This window comes from Trachypithecus francoisi, unplaced genomic scaffold (assembly GCF_009764315.1).
Source record: "Trachypithecus francoisi isolate TF-2019V2 unplaced genomic scaffold, Tfra_2.0 Lachesis_group3, whole genome shotgun sequence".
NCBI classification, from domain to species: Eukaryota; Metazoa; Chordata; class Mammalia; order Primates; family Cercopithecidae; genus Trachypithecus; species Trachypithecus francoisi.
Window position 1 is genome coordinate 99,265,085 of NW_022681468.1, and position 16,268 is coordinate 99,281,352.

At 52.8% G+C, this 16,268-nt stretch overlaps 1 protein-coding gene across 3 annotated transcripts; it reads left to right on the top strand.

Moving 5' to 3' along the window:
- The first annotated feature begins 891 nt into the window (after positions 1-891).
- Positions 892-13,050, top strand: ARPIN (actin related protein 2/3 complex inhibitor). Of its 3 annotated transcripts, XM_033189033.1 has the most exons (6): positions 892-1,134; positions 3,084-3,159; positions 5,829-5,961; positions 10,586-10,792; positions 11,190-11,353; positions 12,773-13,050. In XM_033189033.1, the coding sequence occupies exons 1-6, from the start codon at positions 1,043-1,045 to the stop codon at positions 12,779-12,781; spliced, it is 681 nt and encodes a 226-aa protein (XP_033044924.1). In that variant the 5' UTR covers positions 892-1,042; the 3' UTR covers positions 12,782-13,050. The 3 variants fall into 3 exon arrangements, with proteins under 3 accessions (XP_033044924.1, XP_033044923.1, XP_033044925.1); XM_033189032.1 differs by lacking the exon at positions 12,773-13,050 and having other exon boundaries at positions 11,190-11,718; XM_033189034.1 differs by lacking the exons at positions 892-1,134; positions 12,773-13,050 and adding an exon at positions 1,151-1,582 and having other exon boundaries at positions 11,190-11,718.
- The last annotated feature ends 3,218 nt before the right edge of the window (positions 13,051-16,268 follow it).

Consider the following 16,268-nt stretch of genomic DNA (forward strand, 5'->3'; position numbering starts at 1 on the left):
TGTGTGTGTGTGTGTGTGTGTGTGTGTAGCAGGGAAGGGAGAAAGTGCTTGCTTCTTCCAACATTGACAGCTCATGCTGGACTCCTAGGCATCTGCCTGGCCACCACCCCCTTTAAATGCCGCCCCCCCCCCCCCACCGGGGTTACACCTGGCCTCCCTGAATGGGCCCACCTGCCCCAGGTCTGGCACTAAGAAACCAAACAAAAGAACAAGATTCTTCAGCAATCCCAGGGTCAGAAGAATCTCCTGTACCAGGCTTGGAAAATGCACCTATGGACTATGACATACTTGGGCAAAGGGCACTGTGGGGCCAGGGAGGAGTTCAGGAGCTGTGCGGGAAGAAGGAGGAGGGCAATGCTATGTTGTAAAAAGGGTGAGCTCGTGTTAAACTTTACAATCCCCCTGATACCGACCCCATTTTACAGAGGAAGCATGGAATCAGAGAGGTTGAGGAGCTTGCCCAAGCTCACAGCTGGGATTCAAACTTAGGCGTCTCTGTTCTGACACCCATGCCCCAGCTCCCTGGTCACAGATCCCTGGGATGCCTGACTCAGCCATTGTAGGGCCGCGGGCAGGGCATAACGGACAGCTTCTAAGCTGACCACCCAATCCTCCCCAGTGGCTGTTCTCCCTTCTGCTTCCCAGAAACCCATCCTTCACGGGCTAATCCTACAAAGGATCTTCTTTAATAGGATCTCGGGGCCTCAGTTTCCCTTTTTGCGTGTGCTGGGGCAGGGATCTTCCTCTAGGAATAAGGAAGAGAGAGAGACAAGAGAAAGGCATGGCCTTTCTGCCCCACTGTGCTAAACCCCCAGCCAGGGTCCTCCCGGAAGCCCAACCCCTGCCGCGCGCGGCCTGGCGGGCAGGAATGGAGCTCGGTCCCTTTAAATCCCGCCGAGGAACGCCCGAGGGCCGGGCCGCGCCATTCCCGGATCCGCCGGCTGGGAATCGCGGGTCCCCAGCGCGTCCTGTAGCGCTTCCCGCGCCGCGCCCCCAGCCCAGTGCGCCGGCTCTGTGCGTGGGTGCCTGGGCGGTCGGGAGAATGAGCCGCATCTACCACGACGGCGCGCTCCGGAACAAGGCGGTGCAGAGCGTCCGGCTACCGGGGGCCTGGGACCCCGCCGCCCACCAGGGGTAGGCCTGGGCGCACGGCCTCGGGTCGGCCTCCCCTGCCCCGGCTCGAACCCCGCTCCAGGATCGGGGAATGGGATGCGGGTGGAGGAAAACTGGGGTTGCCAAAGCCGCCTCTCCGCCTCCAGTCCACCCCTCCCGGCGCTCCTGCCACCGCGCCCGTCCTGCGACCCCATGACACAGATCGGCTTAAAGCTCCCCACCTGTCCTCCTGCCCTCGAGAGAGGGTCCCGAACCCCAGACAGGAGAGAGGGTCCCGACCCCCAGACAGGTCTCGGAAGGCTGTGCTTCACCTCACGCCGACCTCCGGCCCCACCCCACCCCCCTAACTATAAACTCCAGCTACTTGCCACGCTGCTTTTGCACAGGCTCATGCCCTGCCCCAGAAGGGACACTGGCCGTGCTGTGGCGGGAACAGCGGGCGTGCTGGTCCAGAGCAGGGCCTGCCTAGGTGAGGAGGATTTGGAGGGCCAGGCCCTGTCGTCACAGGGTTATGAGACTGAACGGACCATTCCATTTACAATTGCACTAAAGAATTGTGCTAAGTGAAATAAGCCAGACACAGAAAGACAAATACTGTGTGATCTCCTATGTGGAACCCATGAAAGGGTGGAACCATAGAAACAGCAGAACAGGCCGGCCGCTGTGGTTCAGGCCTGTAATCCCAGCACTTTGGGAGGCCAAGGCAGGTGGATCACTTGAGGTTAGGAGTTTGAGACCAGCCTGGTGGTGAAACCCTGTCTCTACTAAAAATGCAAAAATTAGCCGGGTGTGGTGGCAGATACCTGTAATCCCAGCTATTTGGGAGGCTGAGGCATGAGAATCGCTTGAACTTGCGAGGTGGAGGTTGCAGTGAGATTGTGCCACTGCACTCCAGCCTGGGCGACAGAGCGAGACTCTGTCAAAAGAAAAGAAACAGTAGAACAGTGAACAGTGATTGCCAGGGGATAGTGGATGGGGTTGGGGATGGGGGTGGGGAAATGATCAAGGGTACAAACTTTCAGTTACAGAATAAACAATTTCTGGGGATCTAATGTACAGCATGGGGTCTGGTGGGTGTGTTCATTAATTTGTGGTAATCATTACATAGTGTGTACTTAAATCATCCCGTTGTGCACCTTGAATATATACAGTCTTTGTCAGTTAAATATTTAGAAAAATAATTGTGGGGGGGTAGTGGGGATGGATTGGATAGAGACAAGTTAGGTAGAGTTTTCACTTCCCACTCCCATCCCTCTTCCACTGTCATCTTCAGCTGTCCCTACCCTTCTCCATTTCTGTGGATGCAAAAAAGGAAGCCTCCAGGTTCTGCTTTTATGAAAGCTAGAGTCAGGAAGCCAGGGGTCCACTTCCCCTCAGTGAAGGACTGTGTGATCTTGTGCTAGTCCCAGACTTCTGAGTTTTGGTTTCTTCACCTCTCAGAAATAACCTTTTCCTCAGGTTAATGACCACCTGGATATGAATGAGAACAGGAATATGAGAGTGTTTAAAAACAGGTGGAAAGGGAAAATAGCTTATTGCAGCTTAGATACCTACCCCCACATTTGGCCCAATAAAAAAGTAAAATATTTTATATTTAGTAAGCACTTAATAGCTTACAAAACGCCTTCACACACATGATCTTGTGTCATCATCAGAGGAGCAGAGTGAGGCGGCTGTTTTCCTCCCCATTTTGTAGATAAGACTGAGACTCTGGTTCCGGTAACTCCCAGTGGCCTTGTAGGAGGGGACCGTAACTTGATCTTAGGACAGCCTGACAAGGTTCCTCCTGGCGTCTGGGCAATGCCCCAGCCTTTGGGACCCTTGCAGGGTTGGAGACCCCTATGTAGGAAGCACGGGGAAGGGAACTGCTCAATACCCAGCCTGCTCAGGGTTGGGTGAATAGGAGACACAGGTGAGATTTGCTGAGGAGTGACAGAACCGACTATCCTTTCTTTCCCATTCATCCCCAGGGGAAATGGTGTCCTGCTGGAGGGAGCAGTGATCGATGTGTCTCGGCACAGCATCTTGGACGCTCATGGCAGGAAGGTGAGGATGCTTCCTCAGTGCTAGCTAGAAGGCACTGACTTCACGGTCGTTACCCACTATGGCATCTCCTTGTGCTGGGTCCTTCCAGTGCCATGAGTGGGGATTCTTGATGGGCTTAGAAAGCAAGTGGGAAGTAGGTCAGGAGATTTCCAGCCAAATGGGACCACCAGCTGGAAGGAGAATAGTTTAAGGCTGTGTTGGGCAGCAGACAGTTGGGAGGGCCTGTATTCTTTCCAGAAGAGCCTGGGTCATGGCTGAGAAGGCGGACCAGGCCGTAAACCCCAGTCTTGCCTGAATGTAAACTCAGACACTGTCTGGGGCTTCAGTTCCCATGTTGATGTCCTGGATGCCTTTGCCCTCTCAGCCTCCTGGGGTCATGCCCTGTATCACCACCCCATCTCAGGTGTCTGTGGGTACACCGGCATTCACCATCCACTACTAACCTGTGTCTTTTTTCTGAGTGCTAGTTCTGACTTTCCACTCCCCTTTCAAATAGCCCCACCTAGATGTGCTGACCACCTTATCTCCTTGGTCTCTATAACTGAGCTTGGTCTCTAAAAATGTCCCCTCCAGTAGGGCCAGAGGCCTGGTGCTACATGGAGCCTGCATGTCCCTCCTATACCCCATGAGAACACTCAGCACTATTTTCATGTCAGGTGTATTTTGCTGCACCTTCCCCTCCTTAGCACACAGTCAGCAGGTGGGAACACCCCTCAGAGCCCCTAGCCAGCCTGCCCAGGAGAGCCCAGCAGTGTCTCCATGCTGATATGGGGCTTACTTGCCTCAGCTGCCCTCAGGCAGGGCCTTCTCCTAGCCCCTCTTAAAACTTGCCTCCTCTGAGTTCCATTCCTGGTGATGGTTCAGTTGCCCTCCCAGCCACTAGGCTGTGAACCCTCACTGTCTCCTCCCCAGGAAAGCAATGCCAGGTCCTGCTGGGCTCCTCCCTTGCCCATTCCTCCCCCTCCCCTGCCTTCCCTTCCTCTTTCCATGGCTGCTTACCTCAGATGGGCCCTCAGCCTGTCCTGATAAAACCTTGCACCTGTCCCTCTGCCTTCTGGCTGTCCCCAGAGCTCATCCCTGCCCTGCTGCCAACAGGACAAATGTCTTTCCAGAAATACATATCTGAGGGTCTCACTGCTGCTCAGAAACCTTTCAGGATTCCTTGTCCATCAGATAAAATCCAAACTCCAAATGCCAACTCAAGGCCTGTCCTGAACCAAGCTCACTTGCTTTCCCAGCCTGGGCTCCCAGAAGGCCTCCAGGTGCCCTGTGTGGCTCAAACATGCACAGGGGCCTCTTGGCTTTCATTTCCTATACTGTCCCAGGCTTTTAATGTTCTTCCTACGGCTTCTTATTCCCACAGTTGGCAGACTTCCTCACCCTCCAAGACTTCATCTTTCTTGATTCTACCAGGAAGTGCCCACCTGTTCTTCAGGCCCTGGGAGCATTTCACCCACCTGCCTTGAACAACTGGCAAACAGCATTTACAGCACACTTCACGCTTGGCACTGTGCTTGCCCCTCTGTTATTTCGTTGAACCCTCATAATATTCTTAAACACAGACATCACATTATCCCCATGTGATGGGGAAACTGAGTGGCTTGTCCCACGCACTGCATCTGCTGGAAGGGGCAGAGTGGCTACCCTCACCCAGGGCTCCTTTTCAGTGCCTTTTCCATTGCACCTTGGCAGCACCCATTCCTGCTCCATGGTATTTGGGGTCCTCGGACTTGGGTTATGGATTTTGTTTTGTTTTGTTTTTTTGAGATGGAGTCTCATTCTGTCACCCCAGCTGGAGTACAGTGGCATGATCTCAGCTTACAGCAACCTCCGCCTCCTGGGCTCAAGCGATTCTCCTGCCTTAGCCTCCTGAGTAGCTGGGATTACAGGCGCATGCTACCACACCTCGCTAATTTTTTATATTTTTGATAGAGACAGGGTTTCATCATGCTGGCCAGGCTGGTCTTGAGCTCCTGACTTCAAGTGACCCACCCACCTTGGCCTTCCAGAGTGCTGGGATGACAGGCATGAGCCACCTTGCCTGGCCGAATTATGATTTTCTTTCTTTTTTCTTTCTTTTCTTTCTTTCTTTTCTTCTTGAGATGGAATCTTGCTCTGTTGCCCAAGCTGGAGTACAATGGCATGATCTTGGCTCACTGCAACCTCTGCCTCCTGGGTTCAAGCGATTCTCCTGCCTCAGCCTCCTGAGTAGCTGGAATTACAGGCACCTGCCACCATGCCTGACTAATTTTTTGTATTTTTAGTAGAGACGGGGTTTCCCCATGCTGGTCAGGTTGGTCTTGAACTCCTGACCTCATGATCCGCCTGCCACGGCCTCCCAGAGTGCTGGGATTACAGGCGTGAGTCACTGCGCCCAGCCCAAGTTATGGTTTTCTGTATATACTCTTTGTCTTTGGCTGTGTGGAAGCTCTGGGCTTGCCCTGTTAGGAACTTCTAGCAGGACTCATTATATGTGGCAGGTGCTCTTGTGAACCCATGAATGAATAAATATTTGGTGGGGCTGGGGCATCTGTCTAGCTTGAACATCTTTTGGAGCCGAGGTGGGCTTCCAGGGTAGATGTGAGGTTGGCAGGGCTGCAGCCAGAGCCCAGAGTGTGTGTGTTGTGGGATGAGGCCGCCTCCCTCACTCTCTGTCTGCCTGGCCCCAGGAGCGCTACTATGTGCTGTATATCCGGCCCAGTCACATCCATCGCCGTAAATTCGACGCCAAGGGAAATGAAATCGAGCCCAACTTCAGCGCCACCAGGAGGGTGAACACGGGCTTCCTCATGTCATCCTACAGTAGGTATCCTGTGCCTTTCCTCCCTCCCTCAGGGCTCTCCTGCAGTGTGGCAGCCTTTGTCTTCTGAGCCTCTTGGCCCCTGGAAAGTGTCTTCTCATCCTGCTTGACGCTGAAGCCCCGTGTGTGGCCTGAGGCTTCCCCACCCACCCCCGGGGCTGGACTCCTTCCTGCCTCCCATTCACTCAGAGGATTCCCGTTCCCTCCCCTCCATCCCAGGGGCCAGGCTGGCCTTCCCACCTCCTGCCATTTCCTGTGTCTGGCAGAATCACCCACAAACCTGGCTTTGGGCTCTAACTGCCTTTGTGCAGAGCCCAGGCCAGGCCCTAGGCGGTCTCCGTTTTACTGCCCAAATCCTCATTTGGTTCTGGGCTCTTAGTCCATGCGTGTTATATAACAAAATACCTTAGGTTGGATGATTTATCAACAACAGAAATGTGTTTGTTTATTGTATTTATTCTTAATTTAAATTTTTTTTATTTCTTTGTGCATTTTTAGTGGCTGGATTTTGCTATGTAGCCCAGGCTGGAATATAGTGGCTATTCTCAGGTGCAATCATAGCGCATTACAGTCTTCAAGTGATCCTCCCTCCTCAGCCTCCAGAATAGCTGGGACTGTAGGTGTGTGCCACCGCACCTGCTTAAGAACAAAAATGTCTTGCTTACAGTTCTGGAGGCAGGGAAGTCCAAGGTCAAGGTGCCAGCAGATTCGGTGTCTGGTGAGAGCTTGCTTTGTGTTTCAGAGACGGCGCCTTCTTGCTGAGTCCCACATGGCAGAAGGCAAGGCAGGTCTGTCTTCAGCCTCTTCTGTAAAGGCACTCATCCCACTCATATGCCATGACCTACTCACCTCATAAAGGACCCACCTCTTAATACTATCACGTTGGTGATTAAGTTTCAACGTATGATTTTTTTCTTTTGTAAAAAATTTTAGGGTGAGTGCAGTGGCTCATGCCTGTAATCCCAGCACTTTGGGAGGCCGAGGTGGGTGGCTCACTTGAGGTCAGGAGTTCGAGACCAGCCTGGCCAACATGGTGAAACCCTATCTCTACTAAAAATACAAAAATTAGCTGGGCATGGTGGCAGGCACCTGTAATCCCAGCTACTTGGGAGGCTGAGGAAGGAGAATCGCTTGAACCCTGGAGGTGGAGGTTGCAGTGAGCCGAGATCCCACCACTGCACTCCAGCCTAGGCAACAGAGTGAGACTCTGTCTCAAAAAAATAATAGTAATAATAATAATAATAATACTTTTCAGTGGCCACTTTACTTCTAGGCATTACGTCCATACTCCGTCAGTGGAGGAAAGACAGCTGAGTTTGTCTCTTTGTTTTTCTTTTCTTTTCTTTTTCTGTCTGAGACAAAGTCTGGCTCTGTCACCCAGGCTGGAGTGAGTGGCTCAATCTTGGCTCACTGCAACCTCCACCTCTCGGCTCAAGTGATTGTCCTGCCTCAGCCTCCTGTCAACATGTGAATTTTGGGGGATACATTCTGACCATAGCAGACCCTCCATGATCTTGTTCTTTTTCCTGATTTTGTCTCTGGTAGGGCCTCTTTGCTGTCTGCCCCTGGGTGAGAAGGTTTTGAGGTTGAGTGGGACGCTATCACTTTATTCATTCATACCTTCAGTTACTCATTGACTCTCTGAACATTAGGGATCATCTGTATCATGTGCCAGCCCTTGTGCCACATACTGAGGGGTTCAGGGATGAACAAAACCCAGTCATATACTTGAAATGGTCTCGGTCCAGTAGAGGAGATGGAGAGGCCTGGGCCTGGATCCTGTGAAGGGCGCTGAGCCCAGGCAGGCATGACTGGGGATGCCCTGGAGCAGGGAATACCAGGACTGAATCCTGAAAGATAAGCAGAGGTCAGCCAGGTGCCAGGGATTTGCAGGGTGTTTCAGAGAGGCAGAGGGTGCCCAATGCCTGGAAGTTGAAGAGTTCCTGATCCAGGTATGAGAAGCCATGCAGGGCAGGCAGCAGGAGGAGCGGGCACTGAGGAGCTCAACTCTAACCGAGGGTGGAGGGCAGCCCTGTAGTGAGTGGTTTTAAGTAGGCAGGTGACGTGATCAGGTCTGTGTTTGAAAATCCCCAGGGAGGCAAATAGCCTGGAACCCAGCGAGGCCTGTGAAGAAGCTGTTATGGTCACCTAGGACAGAGATAAGAAGGCCAGGATTAAGGACCTGTCAGTGGGGGTACAGAGACTGGAGCAGCTCAAGCTAGAGGAGGCACAGTGGCCTGTTGGCTTGGCTATTGGGGAGGAAGAGGAAGGAGTCGTGATGACGCCAGAGGTTGGGCATGGGTGCCAGGCTCGGGGGAATGAAGGAGTGAGAGGTTTGTGTGGAGGAGATCTGTTTGGAACACACCGAGTTTGAGTTGCCAGGAGCACTGCTGGGTAGAGGTCCACTGAGGCCTTGGAGGACAGTTCTAGAACTTGGGGAGAGAACAGGGCTGCAGCACATTGAGAGTATTGAAGCTACGGAAGTGGACCAAGTTACCCAGGAGGAGAAAAGAAGTGGGCCCAGGAGGTTGTCTTGGGAAACAGCAACAATGGGAGGTGGATGGAGAAGGAAGAGCAGGAGATGGAGCCACTGAAAGGTCCGAGGGATGGGGAAGGTGTCATGTCTCTAAAGCCCCTCGAAGCCAAGGGGAACAGGCGTGAGAAGCTAGCAGTGGGGTCAGGCACTGCCCAAGGCTTAGTTAGATCTGAGATATGGAGCATCCAAGAGGTTTTCAGGTTAAGAGCTCACCGGTGACTCTGGTGGGGGTACACGGGGTCGGGAGCAGTAGGTGTCAAAGCCAGAATGCAGGAAGGCCTTGAGGAAAGGTCAAGGAATAGGGAGAGAGAGACAGGTCCTCAGGAGGTGGGAAGGGGTCTGCAGCCCAGATGGAGGAGCTGGCTTGAGGCCGGAGGAGAGGCCTCCTATCCTTTGAGACTGAAGGAAAGAGGAGATGTTTTGTGTGGTCAGAAGTGAGTTGACGGCTGGGCGTGGTGGCTCACGCCTGTAATCCTAGCACTTTGGGAGGCTGAGGTGGGTGGATCACCTGAGGTCGGGAGTTTGAGACCAGCCTGGCCAACATGGTGAAACCCCATCTCTACCAAAAATACAAAAATCAGCCAGTTGTGGTGGCGCACACCTGTAATCCCATCTACTCGGGAGGCTAAGGCAGGAGAATTGCTCAAACCCAGGAGGCAGAGGTTGCAATAAGCTGAGATTGTGCCACTGCACTCCAGCCTGGGTGACAGAGTGAGACTCCATCTAAAAAAAAAAGTGAGTTGCCGGGCGCGGTGGCTCAAGCCTGTAATCCCAGCACTTTGGGAGGCCGAGACGGGCGGATCACGAGGACAGGAGATCGAGACCATCCTGGCTAACCCGGTGAAACCCCGTCTCTACTAAAAACTACAAAAAACTAGCCGGGCGAGGTGGCGGCGCCTGTAGTCCCAGCTACCCGGGAGGCTGAGGCAGGAGAATGGCGTGAACCCGGGAGGCGGAGCTTGCAGTGAGCTGAGATCCGGCCACAGCACTCCAGCCTGGGTGACAGAGCGAGACTCCGTCTCAAAAAAAAAAAAAAAAAAAAAAAAAAAAGTGAGTTGACAGGTAAGTGGTGTCAGGGAAGTGGGAGGCCCCACTCGATGGCTTCTGTTACCTTGCAAAGAAGGTGAGATGCTCTGTCTAGCGGTGTCGGGCAGAGGGCTGAGAATGGAGTGGTCCTGTGGGGGCAGCCACCTGTGCAGTCTCAGAAGGCGTCCCTGACAGAGGTCGGCTGAGGTTGTACCCTATGAATGAAATGTGCTCCATGAAATGTGTTCATGGGTTGACTGGGATGTTCTTCAGCAAAGTGCGGCCACCTGGGCTTGGCGTGGCACAGGCAGCCTGTGGGACAAGCTCCGGGATTGCTGTGCTGGGGTGTGGCCTTGTGAACACCCAGCCCTGTGAGGCTGGGCCCACTTCACAGTCCAGGAGTGCCCCTCCCCTAATCCAGCACCTGGATTTAGGACTCCTCCCTTAGCCCATGAACTCTGCCAGGAACAGGAAAGAGGAGGGGGACTACCAGAGTTTACTCTTGGTTCCAGTAGACCTCACCCCAGCCAAGGAGACCCTGAGGGCTTGGAGAGAACCCTTCCTGGCCACCGGGGTCTCAAGATGGAATTGTGTTGGGGTGCTTTGAATCCTGCCTCCTCTACTACTATGTGACCTTGAGCTAATTACTGAACCTCTCTAAGCCTTGGTTTTTCACTATTCCCATCTGTAAGATGGGAATAGTGAAAACATATGAACGCTCACTGAGGGGTCCACATGCCAGGCGCGTCTTTATTTCCTTTATATGTCATGTCAGTCCTGTCAGGTAGGTACCGATTTTAGCCTATTTTTTGGGTACAGAGAGGTGATGTAACTTGCCCAAGTTATTGTGGAGCTCAGATCTGCACCAGGCTGCCTGTCCCCAGCCCATGCCTGTCCGCCTCTGCTGTGGAGTTCCTTGTTGAGGACTCGCAGAATGGGCACCGAGTCCCAGCCTCCGGGTGACTGAGCTTGGAACCACTCAGCCCTCACCTGGCTCTTGAGAGGCCCTCCAGAAGTGCTTGCTGCCACAGTGATAATGACCCTCCTGTGCTCTGTGCCTGCAGAGGTGGAAGCCAAGGGGGACACTGACAGGCTCACGCCCGAGGCGCTAAAGGGGCTGGTCAACAAGCCAGAGCTGCTGGCACTGACAGAGAGCCTCGCCCCCGACCACACAGTGGCGTTCTGGATGCCCGAGTCGGAGATGGAGGCAATGGAGCTCGAGCTGGGGGCCGGGGTACGGCTGAAGACTCGGGGCGATGGTCCCTTCCTGGGTGAGCAGTGCAACCCTCACTGGGGCCCACCATTCCTGTGTGGCCCATGGGAGCTCTTGGCCTCCCTCATGTCTAGAGCTCGTGGGAGCAGGCAAGGTCTGGCCTCCGTGGGGACACAACCAAGCCCTGGAGATTTACTCCTAAATCCCTGCACAAGTGCCCTAGGGCCATTAGGCTCGACAGCCTGGATCCCCAGGTGCCACCCAATCCCATGGTTCCTGTGAGCGACCTCTCCCCACCATACCTTGGGGGTCCCACCCAGGGATTCACTGACCACATCTAGGCCTGGAAAAAACGGTGGCTTAACCCAGGCCTAGGGGACCCCACCAGAATGGGCCCAGCCCTCGCTGTTTCCACCACAGGGACAGAGGACATTCAACTTCGTCTCTTCTTTCAGATTCACTGGCCAAACTTGAGGCTGGAACCGTGACAAAGTGTAATTTCGCTGGTGATGGAAAGACAGGGGCATCCTGGACAGACAACATCATGGCCCAAAAGTGTTCGGAGGGGGCTGCAGCGGAGATCCGAGAGCAGGGGGACGGGGCAGAGGATGAGGAGTGGGTAGGTCAATGGGGAACTGTGCACCTGGTGTTGGTGCAGTTGAATCTCCTGGCAGGAGTATGGTACATACTGGTTGAGGTTGTGGCTAGGATGAGAAGACGACAGAAGAATCTTACCCCCCAGCTTTGGTGGAATTCTGTGAAACACCTGGGAGTGTGTTAGCATCAGGAAAATTCCTTTAAGGTATGAAGAATGACAACCTGGGACCTTCCTTGTAGGTGGCTGTGAACCTAACTATGCCCCAAAGATTCCCAAGTGGTAGGAAGAAGGGGGTGCAGAGGGATATTGATGATGGTCGTTAAGTCTCAAAACATTTCTACTTCAGGTGGATATATTAATAATGCTGAGGCAGTTGAACAACTGAATGCGTAGTTTTTCCTCCTTTGGTTTGGGCTCCTTCCCTGAAGTGTCTGGAGAATGGCTGATCTGGTCCTTACTGGTTTTTCTTTTGCTGAGAGTCAGTCCCCTCATTGATCCTCAGCCTATTCACAGTTGCTTTTCTTTTCACTTCTTTTCTTTTTTTTGGAGACGGAGTCTCATTCTGTCGCCTAGGCTGGAGCGCAGTGGCATGATCATGGCTCACTACAGCCTCAAACTCCTGGGCTCAAGTGATCCTCCCACCTCAGCCTCCCAAGTAGCTGGAACTATAGGCATGCATCACTATGCCTGGCTAACTTTTTTATTTTTTGTAGAGACGAGGTCTTGCCATGTTGCCCAGGTTCACAGTTGTTTTTCTGAAATATATTTTACCCAAAGAGTTGAATTGATGTCAAAAGGCCCCCAAATGCACACTTATTATTTTATTTTATTTTTTCGAGACGGAGTTTCACTCTTACTGCCCAGGCTGGAGTGCAATGGCATGATCTCAGGTCACTGCAACCTTTGCCTCCCAGGTTCAAGTGATTCTCCTGCCTCAGCCTCCCAAAGGGCTGGGATTACAGGCATGTGCCACCTTGCCTGGCTAATTTTGTAGTTTCAGTAGAGATGGGGTTTCTCCATGTTGGTCAGGCTGGTCTCGAATTCCTGACATCAGGTGATCCGCCTGCCTCAGGCTCCCAACGTGCTGGGATTACTGGCTTGAGCCACCACACCTGGCCTCAAAATGAACATTTAAAGCAATGAAGTCACAGAAAAATGCTCTATCTAGGTGATGGAGACGATGTCTTTTGCCAGAGAAAGCAAGGGCACGCAGATGAGAGTGTCTGAATTCCTTTTTGTCTTCATAAAGCAAGTCTTGGACTGAAAAACAGTCCAAGAGCTGTTGGAGCTGCCAGGCCAGCTCTAATGAGGTGAGGCCCAGGCAAGCACTCATGGGCCCCGCAGGTACCACGCGACTGAACCCTTGTTTATCTGATAACTTGCAGTGACGTTTATGACATGTGCTCTCTCTACATCTCTTTACCCTTTGGATTTCTCCAGGATGACTGAGGGATGTGGCTGCCTCCGGGGGCACCAGCACCTTCTGTAGCATTGTTGAGAATTTCTTCCATGAACTTCTACTCTGGAGCTGGAGAGAACAGTCAGCCAAGTCTTACCTGGTTCTTCCCCACAGCCACCTTGGAATACTCTTTGAACAAGCTCTGCTAAAACCAAACCCATGACCGCTGTGTTGGTGGTGGGGCCCCATGCTGTGGCTCACGGAGGGCCCCTCCCTGCATGTGAGTCTAGCCTTCTTAGACATTACATGATGACCCTTTTAAAAAAAAAATTAGAGATGGAGGTCTCACTGTGCTGCCCAGGCTGGTCTCAAGCTCCTGGACTCAAGCAATCCACCCACCTCCACCTCCCAAGGTGTTGGGATTACAGGTGTGAGCCACCGCACCCAGCCTCATTTTGACCCTCGCCCTGGATTGCAGCCTGGTTTTTGGAGGCAGGTGGTGGGAGAGACCCTAGGGCAGCCCGAGAGTAACTGGACCTGGTATTGGTGCAGAATGGGGAATATCCCTTGCCTAAATGCAGAGCGGCTGAGAGAAGTTAGCAGGGCTCTTCCTCTATTTTCATTGTTTCCTGCTTTCCTTCCCCACCCGCCCCCTCCTTAGCACTCCGTGTTGTAGCCTCTACTATCCTGCTTCAAGCCTCCGTGTCCCCTGTACCTTCCCGCCGCCTCCCGAGTTGCCAGGTCTTTATTCCCCCATTGATCCCATGCCACCTCGGGGGTTCCTGTCGTCTGACATCCCTGGCTGCTTTCCTGGTAGATGGCATTCCCAGAGAGGCCAACAGCATTCCCAGAGAGGCCAACATTGTTCCCAGAGAGGCCAACAGTGTTCCTAGGTGTGGCTGGCTGGTCTGCATCTCTCAGACTCACTCTGCCAGGCTACAGTTTTGAGAATACCTTTTTTGTTGTTGTTTTATACCTGGAGGACTTTTTTTTTTTTTTTGAGGCGGAGTCTCGCTCTGTCGCCCGGACTGGAGTGCAGTGGCCGGATCTCAGCTCACTGCAAGCTCCGCCTCCCGGGTTTACGCCATTCTCCTGCCTCAGCCTCCGGAGTAGCTGGGACTACAGGCGCCCGCCACCTCGCCCGGTTAGTTTTTGTATTTTTAGTAGAGACGGGGGTTTCACTGTGTTAGCCAGGATGGTCTCGATCTCCTGACCTCGTGATCCGCCCGTCTCGGCCTCCCAAAGTGCTGGGATTACAGGCTTGAGCCACCGCGCCCGGCCTACCTGGAGGACTTTTAATGAATGAGTACATCTTCAGAAAGGAATTCCTCCACCCTTACTGGGTTATTGTCAGGTATGAACAGCCTTTCAGCTGAGCAGTGTTCCTATGAGAAGGAAGCCATTTATCTTGGGTCGTGAACATTGCCTTTTTGGGTAGTATACCCAGATCTGTGAAGAGACCTGGGGTTGAAGTCTCCATGTCATCAGGACTTTGGCATGTGGATCTTGCTTGACTTGGGAAAAGAGAGGGTGGGGGTGAACTAATAATTATGGAGTGCCCCTAATGTGTCAAACACAATGCTGGATGATTTCCATGATATATTACTCGTACTTGTGCTAAGCACTTGCGATAGCTTACTTGTCACAACAGTCATGAGGTACTGATTATCCCCATTTTTTCATGAGACTAAAGCTCAGAGCTCTAGGATAGTATACAGTGGCAAGAGGAATTTACACCCAAGCACCCAGATTTCAAAGCCCACATTCTTAACTACTGGACTATTCATATTACAGAGCAGGAAAAGGGTCTCAGAGAGGTTAAGCAACCTGCCCAGAGTCACACAGCTAATGAGTAGCAGAATCAGGATTCAAACCCAGAGCTGTCAAAAGCAAACCTTATGTTCCTTCCACTGTCCCCTGCTTCCTTACTTTTAAGAAAGGTCTTGGAAACGGGGCCAGAAGACGTGGTAGCCACTTCACTGGTGTTCTGTGTCTGAATGGGACTTTCTCACAGGCAGGCCATGCTGGGACCTCAACCATGGGGGTGGCCAGGGAGGTGGTTGAGCAGAAGGATAGCTGGGGACACTGACTGGGGGTAGAGTCACCCAGTGTCTTTAGACATCCTGCTGTCTAAAGCACTGTGCCCAAAGGGTATGGCAACTTATATAGACAGGTCACCATTCCAAACAAGGAGGCCCAGTGTGTCAATAGGAGAGGTCCTAAAGCAACAAAAAAGGCGGGGTGTCTTGGAGGGGCTTCAGAAAGGGAAAGGCCATTGTGTCTGGAGCTCAGAGAATGGGGGCTGGTATTTGAAATGAAGCTGGAGATTGGGCATGGCATCCTCACGCATTTGGGGACTTTATCCTTAACATCCTGGAAGCCAGTGATACCATGAAGAGTGAGATCTGATCTGTGTTTCAAAGGTCACTTGACTGCAGAGCAACTGGAGGTGAGGAGCTCCTTTAGGAGACTGCTGCAGTTGCCTGGGTGAGAGGCTAGAGGGTTTGGGCTATAGCAGTGGCAGGGGAGATGACAAGAAGAGAATGGTTTGAGGGGCATTCAGGGGGCAAAATCAACAGGACCTGGGGGGAGACGAAGGGGTCAAGAAGGATGCCCAGATTCTGGGTGAGTGGCAGTGCTGTGGTGCACAAGTAGTGATGTTATGGTTCTGGGTGACCTGCTGTTTAGGAGCCCAGCCTGTGGCTAAGAAGTATAGAGAACTGAAACCAGCTCCCTAGGGATGGGAAAACCAAGTGGGCTGATGATAAGAATAGGGCCCCAGGGTCAGGTGCAGTAGTAGCTCACGCCTGTAATCTCAGCACTTTGGAAGGCTGAGGTGAGTGGATCACTTGAGGTCAGGAGTTCGAAAGCAGCCTGACCAACACAGTGAAACCCCATCTCTACCAAAAAATACAAAAAGTAGCCGGGCATGGTGGCATGTGCCTGTAGTTCCAGTGCCTTGGGAGGCTGAGGCATGAGAATTTCCTGAACCCAGCAGGTAGAGGTTGCAGTGAGCTGGGTGACAGAGTGAGACTCTGCCTCAAAAAAGGAAAGAAAAGAAAGAAAGAATAGGGTCCCAGGCTCAGCAGGTAGGGAAACTGATACAAAATCCTATTCCCTAGGGCTACGGACTAGGAAGGGAGAAGATGGGAAGCTGCTGTGGCTCAGAGGCTGCATGGGCATCTGCACGGGCAGATGGTGAGGCCAAAGCCCCTGATTTTGCTGCACCTCCTGCCCTGGTCAGGACTGGCTCAGGCATTTGGGCAGGCCCAGCCAGGGCAGGAGCCTTCCTAGATACACCTGTGGGGAGCTGAGCAAATATGGCAGGGCCGAAACCTTGCTTTCAGGGGCCCCCATGTGGCTGGCAGGGGCAGCTTTCAGAAGCTAGACTGGATCCTATTAATCCCCAGATGAAAAGTTCAAATTCCTTAATACAACTCAGAACTCATCATAACGTCACAACCCTCCTTTCTTGGCTCGCTTCCTCCTTAAGAGCTCTGCGGCGATCCCTTCAGACCAGCTCGAGGGATATTCCAC